This window comes from Dama dama, chromosome 25 (assembly GCF_033118175.1).
Source record: "Dama dama isolate Ldn47 chromosome 25, ASM3311817v1, whole genome shotgun sequence".
NCBI classification, from domain to species: Eukaryota; Metazoa; Chordata; class Mammalia; order Artiodactyla; family Cervidae; genus Dama; species Dama dama.
The window spans coordinates 12,759,197-12,765,802 of NC_083705.1; the positions used below are offsets into that span (position 1 = coordinate 12,759,197).

General features: G+C 53.0%; 1 protein-coding gene across 2 annotated transcripts in view; it reads right to left on the reverse strand.

Moving 5' to 3' along the window:
• The window catches only part of SH3PXD2B (SH3 and PX domains 2B), a 123,428-nt gene extending 117,440 nt beyond the window's left edge, over window positions 1–5,988 (reverse strand). For both annotated transcript variants that reach the window (XM_061129478.1, XM_061129477.1), the window contains exon 1: window positions 5,860–5,988. In XM_061129478.1, the coding sequence (XP_060985461.1) occupies window positions 5,860–5,934 (75 nt within the window). In that variant the 5' untranslated portion in view covers window positions 5,935–5,988. The remainder of the gene's footprint in view (window positions 1–5,859) is intronic.
• Window positions 5,989–6,606: the final 618 nt, after the last annotated feature.

Consider the following 6,606-nt stretch of genomic DNA (forward strand, 5'->3'; position numbering starts at 1 on the left):
AGGCAGAAATGTTTGTCTCTAACGCCCAAGTTCTTCTCACTCAAGTTTGTTGGCCCGCCCTGCATGTTTCTGCAAAATGGGGTGCCAGGATGTCTGGGGGGAGGGGTGGGGGAGGCTGGAAAACAGAATGTACCTAATTTGGGCAGCAGATTCACAGTCCGTTCCAGACCACTGAGCCTGCCAGCCAGTGGCCTCCCATAGACTGAAACAAGAATGCTGATGATGCCTCATATGGGCATGATCCATCCTGCAAAAGTCAGCTGCTCAGAGGAGAGACCCTCAGCTCTTCCAGCCTGGCAAGTGAGGAGGGAGGTCTCAAAGCTAGGAGCACAGGGTCTGCCAACCCGTCACTCCAGGGGCACAATCAACCCAGAGCTTTTCTGGGGTGAGAATGACTAAGGGCTGGCGGCAGCCTGTGCTTCGTCAACCCAGGCTAGGCAGACAGTGAGAGGAGGAAAGGCCAGGATGCAGAAGCTGGCGCCTAGAGGCTTAAATGATCCACCCAAGGTCACTGGGTGCTGAGTGCATATACATCAATCTCCACCCTTCCAGGCTTTGCTGCGGGACCTCAGGTATGTGCCTGTAGCACTCTGAACCTCTGGTCTCAAGGGGAAAACAGGAACACTAATGTAACTATCTGAAGGACCAGGATCCCAAGTGTATAAATAAATCCTATAAATTAACAGAAAACCAATACCTCAATATACTAAAAAGGGGACAAAAGATAAAACAAGCAAATTCACAGAAGAGGAAACTCAAATGGCTGAGAAAGGTGTGAAAAGATGCTTAAATTTACTAGCGAGCAGGGAAACGCAAACAAACACTGCCATGAGATACTCTTCTGTACCCACTAAAAAGTCAAAGCTATGGTTTTTCCAGTAGTCATGTAGGGGATGTGAGAGTTGGACCATAAAGGCTGAGCACCAAACTGATGTTTTTGAGTCGCGGTGCTGGAGAAGACTCTTGAGAGTCCCTTGGATGGTAAGGAAATCAACCCTGAATATTCATTGGAAGGACTGATGCTGAAGCTGAAACTCCAATACTTTGGCCACCTGATTCCAAAAGCTGACTCACTGAAAAAGACCCTGATGCTGGGAAAGATTGAGGGCAGGAGGAGAAGTGGGCAGCAGAGGATAAGATGATTAGATAGCATCACCGACTCAATGGACAGGAATCTGAGCAAACTCCAGGGGATAGTGAAGGACACAGAACCCTGGCATGCTGCAGTCCACGGGGTCACAAAGGTCGGACACGACTCAGCAACTACACAACAACAAGAAGTCAGACAATTCAGAGTGTCAGCAAGGATGCAGAGCAGAGTGATCCGCAGACACGGCTCCCAGGGACACGGAGTGCACACGAGAAAATGCACAAAGCCCAGGACCCGGAAGCCGGGTCTGAGCCGGGGTCTGACCGACTGAGCTGTGTGCGCAAAGCCGCTGAAAGCCAGCATTCTGGGAGTCTTCCCCAGGAGCACGAACCAGCACAGACGTATTCATAAACGGAATACGAAGCAGCAGTTGAAATGAACTGGAGCTCCCTATACTAACATAGATCTCAAAAGTATGTTCTTGTACAGTTTCAAAACTTTCCATGTAAGATCCTGGGGAGTGTTGAAAAGGTAAGAACATTAAAAGGTACGTGGGGCCTCGGTGGCAAGGGGAGTGATTGCCACAGGGCACAAGGGATCTTTTTGGGGGTGATGGAGAAGTGATAAGGCTGGATTGAGATGATGGCTGCACAGCTCTATACATTTCTTTAAAAAATAAGCCAACCGTATACTTACAATGGTTGAATTTACGGTATGTAAATCATACCTCAATAAAGCTAGTGAATTAAAAAAATCATGTCTGTTGGTTATTTTTAAACCGTGCATGGGAATGACAAGCACCAAATGTAGGATACTGTGTTTTGTTTTGTAGGGGAACTTGTTGGGATGAACGCACAGGGGGCTTTGCAGCTGCAATATTTTATTTTTTTAAAAATAAAAATGACTTGAATATGGCAAAATGTAGAGATCTGACAGCTGGATGGGAGAGAGATATTTAACTTATTCTATGTATCTGTATATTTAAAATTATGTATTAGTATAACGGAAAACTATTTAAAAGGACCACTGTGATGACTAAATATGTACACAGATAGCTCATCTACTGCCTGGCTCACAACAACAGATTAAATTTCAGCTGTGAAGATTATTGCTTCTATAACTATTCCTAGCATCTTGTTCTTCTTAACATCTAAAGATCTCAAGACAAAGCAAGCCAGTGTCTCCTGGCCCCTGCTAACAGAGACTTTTTTCCTAACCCCAAGGCTTCTGTACATCTCTCTCCAGTGCTGGGACTGGGGCAATTCAAATAAAACCTGCAAAACCTACAGGGAGCACATCCTTCTCCCCTCAAGCTGCAAGATAATCTAGCTGGGAGGGTCTCCAGGGTGTCACGTGAAAGCCCCCTTTCCATTCATTCAGAAAGCCTGGATAGAGGCCAGCAGAGAAAGGCCCAGAGCCAGAGGGCAGTGGCTCCAGGGAAGTCCTCTCCAAATGATAATACTGTTGATACTATTGTCAACAATGATCCCTACTCACCCACTGGGATCTCAGGGGCCCTGGGAACTTCTGTCCCTGAATTCTCCAAATGTGGCCGACGACTCTGCCCTTGGGCCCAGTGATGATGTCTCTGCCCGCAAGGTGAAGGTGGCTGGGACCAGGCCTGGTAAAGATGCCACCTTGATCATGGAGAAGATGCCATTTCAGGTGGAACAAGCAGCCTAGTCCTGGCGGGCAGCCCTAACCTCCAGGTGCAGTTGGAGATCTACAGCACCTATGAGTTTTTCTTTTTCAGGCAACTGAGCTATGAGCAGTGGAGACCAAAGCAGCTGCAAATGGGGAGCAGCAAGTGGTGGGGAACCCTAACTGACTTGTATATTCTCGTGGAGTGGTTGGGGCAGGGGGTTAGAGGTTGGGGGACACGTGTGGGGACATTTTTGGTTGTTATAATCAGGGAGGGGGATGCTACGGGCAACTAGGGGGTAGAAATCAGAGGTGCTGCTGAACATCCTGCAATACACAGGACCAGCCCCCAACAACAAAGAATGATCTGGCCCCAAATATCGACAGCGCAAAGGTTCAGAAACTCTGTTCTAGAGGAAAGCAGTATCGACCACTTGCAGACATAGACGGTGGGGCTCAGAGAGGTGCACAGAGGTAAACCAGCTCAAGGTCACACGGCCCGAAGCGGCGGAGCCCACGGCTATCCTACTCCCCTGCCCACGGTCTCTCTCCAGAGAGGCTGGGCCAACTTCAGGTGAGAGGGTACTAGCGGGGAAAACGTTCAGGTTCAGCCAATAGCTACTTCCACCCCAGTTCTTCCAGAGGGGCAGAGGCAGGTATGACCTGAGAACATGAGTGGGGATCACTGGCAGTTTCTGGTGGGTTTCTTGCCATCAAGGCACTTAATTTTCTCTGTTCCCATGGATGACTCAGGCTTCCGTTCAACCTGTTGCCCCTCTTCATCTGATGAACCCAAAAGCCTGGCTGGGAGGGAGGGGGCCCTTTTGAATCCCAAGAGTGACTAAACCCACATGCAGAAAAACAAATTCTCGGTGAAACCCTCCTCACATGACGTCGGCACGTTCCCAGCCAGAGTGACATGGATACCACGGGGCAGGGAGGCGGGCGGCTAGCAGTTATGGAATGTCAGCCCTGCCAGTCACAAGGTCTCTCCCCTAAGAAGTGGGCACCATTACCCCCATTTCATAGATGAGGAAACCAAGGTCACACAGCTAGCAAGTTGTGATGCCAAGATTTAACCCGAAATCCACGTTAATATGTAGAGATTTATCTGCAGGGGCCCCCAAAAAGCGGTTGAAGGCTTAGAAAGATGACCTTCAGAGCTGCACAACCTCCAAAAAACTGGCAGGCAGGGATCTAAGCAGAGAATGAGAAGCCTCAGAGTGATCACAAATGATGGCAGATTTCCTAGCGTTTGAGGGGAGTCTGCTTAGGGAAACTATGGGGCATGAAACCTGCAAAATGGTGTGGCCTGGTGGCAAACACTTCCAGGTGTTGAACAGACTTGGGTTGACATTCCTGCTCTGGCCCTGGTTGTGACCTCAGGCATAGGCCCTCACCTTTCTGAGCCTTAGTTTTCTCATCCGTCAAGTAGGCTTAATTAAGAACCTGCACCTGATGTGATAGGAGAGGACAGGAGAGTGGACGATGATGCCCAGTTCTTGGTGGCTGTGTGTATTCTGGTGTTCCAGGCTCACAGATCTGGGGGAAGGCAGCATGGGGACTTTCAGACTTCCTCCTGTTGCCAAACTGGTAAAAACTGTCTTTATACCAAAGAGGCAACACAGTTACACAGTCAACAAGCTCAAACAAGAAACCAAGACTTGGCAGCATTTGAAACAGTTAAAAAAAAAAAAAAAGGAATTAAAAAAAAGACAATTTAACCTAGCTTTGGAATCAAGGGAAACTTCACTCTATTTAAAGATGCCACAGGTCCAGGAAATAGCTTCCCACCGCCTGGCTAAGGCTTGAATAACTGGCTGCCCAGCCAATAACAATACAGGCTCACACAGCACACCCTTTCTCATAGGGAGTGCAGAGTGGATTCTGGGCTATCTCCTTTCAGAATTGTGTAGACTATCCGTGGAGGGCATGTAGATAGATCTGTCTTAAAAGAAGGAGCCTCTTAAGAAAAGAGACCCAAAGAGGACTTGCAGAGATATCAAGGAGCTGAATTGAGCCAGCCAACGCCCCTTGCTCTTTATTGTTCTACACTTCTTTGTTAGGATTTTTTTTTTCCCTCCCTCTTGCTCTTTTTTTCCTTCCTGGTTAACTTCTCTGCAGCTAGGCGCTGCCACTGCCCCCTTCTCACCACCAGAGACACCACAGCCCCCTTCCCTCCTGCAGAGAAGCCTCCCCAGGGCCCAACACCCCCCAGCTCCACTAGCCCCCTAACTAGAACCTCTGAGGCCCTCCGAGGGCCCTCTGAACCCACAGATTGAGCTCCTAGGCTGGTGAGGGAACCCATTCCCATCTCGGGGGTGGGGGGGGGTGGGGGGTGGGTCACCGTCTACCCCAGGCACATCTTCCAGAAGCAGGGAAAAACCAAACCCAGCTCAGCCTTGTTCCAGAACCCAATGCCTCCCAGAGTCTCAGCCTTCCCATCTGCAAAATGAGGCCACTGGCCCATTTTCTCAAGTCCTCGCCAGCTCTAAACAAGTTCTCATTTTGTCAGGGAGATACCAGGAAAAAACTTTCATACATTTTAAAACAGAAGTTATTGGAGAGAAGGGGCAAAAAAACCCCCAAAAAACAAAAAAACGTTTTCATGGTGCAGGCACTGAAAGGATCCATTCTCAGAGATTTCAGGCTGCCTCTTCCAGAAGGACGGGGCCAACCTGGCGGTCCCCGGCGGGGCTACCTGTGGCTGGGCACTGCGGGTCTGAGCGCCTCCGGACAAGGAGGGACAGGGCGGGCGGCCTGAGAACAGGCGCCTCTCTCAGCCTCTCGTTCCCTACACCGGCTGGGGCCAGACTTTTCCACGGATGGGAAGGAAGGGACTGGGGGGGACCAGCGCGAGAGGGAAAGGGGGAGATGGCACGCAAAGAGGCGACGAGGGGCGATGCCCGAAGACAGGGTGGAGGAGCTGAACAGAGCGAAAGGGAGGAGGGGGATGGGGAGAGGGAGGAGCCGGGAGAGACCCGGGCCGCGCAGCAGCAGGGCGGCGGGGGAGCGCACGGGCGGTGGGGGAGAAAGAGCAGGAGGCAGAAGTTTTCAGAGCCGGGGGGCTCCCGGCCGCCCCCGACGGGGCCCGGGCTCGAGGGGGCGTGCGGCCGCGCGGCACTCACATAATGCTTGTTGGGCACCCGCCGCTTCTGCACGTCCAGCACCTTCACCTCCACGATGCTGCGCCGCGGCGGCATGGCCGCTCCTCCGCGGGGCCGGGGTCGGGCGCGGGGGATGCAGGGGCGCGCCGCCGCGGGCCGGGAACCAGGGGCCGGGCGTGATCAGGAGCCCGGGCCGAACGCGAGCTGCCGCCGCCGCCGCCGCCCTTCGCTCCGCGCGCCCTCCGGCCGGGCCACCGCCGCCGCCGCCGCCGCCCGCCCCCGGCCCGCCCCCGGCCCGCCCCCGGCCCGCCGCCGGCCCGCCCCGCTTAAAGGGCCCGGCCCCCCGCTCCCGCCCCCCGCGCGGACCCGGCTGGCCGACGTCCGGCCGCCGCGGGGCCTTTGTCCCGGCGCTGCGCCCCCGCGGTCGGGGGAGGGGACGGGCGCGCGTCCGCCCTGCGGTCATGATTGACTGGTGGCTTCGTTCCCTCCCTCAACCCTTGTGGTGGACGCGGTCTGGCGCCGGATTTGAGGGCCGGACTCTGCTGCTATTCGACTCTGTGACCTTGGGCAAGGGGCTTAACCTCTCTGGGCTCAATTTCTTCATCTATAAAATGGGCCTAGTACTGCTGCCTTCTAAGCGGGGCTGTCTTCAGGATTAAGCGCATGTCAGTGGCACTATAAATATTGGCAATTGTCAGCTCAGCCCAAAGCCATGGGTATTGAAGGAGGAGCCAGAAAAGAGCCCCCCCACCCCAACATACAAGTGTG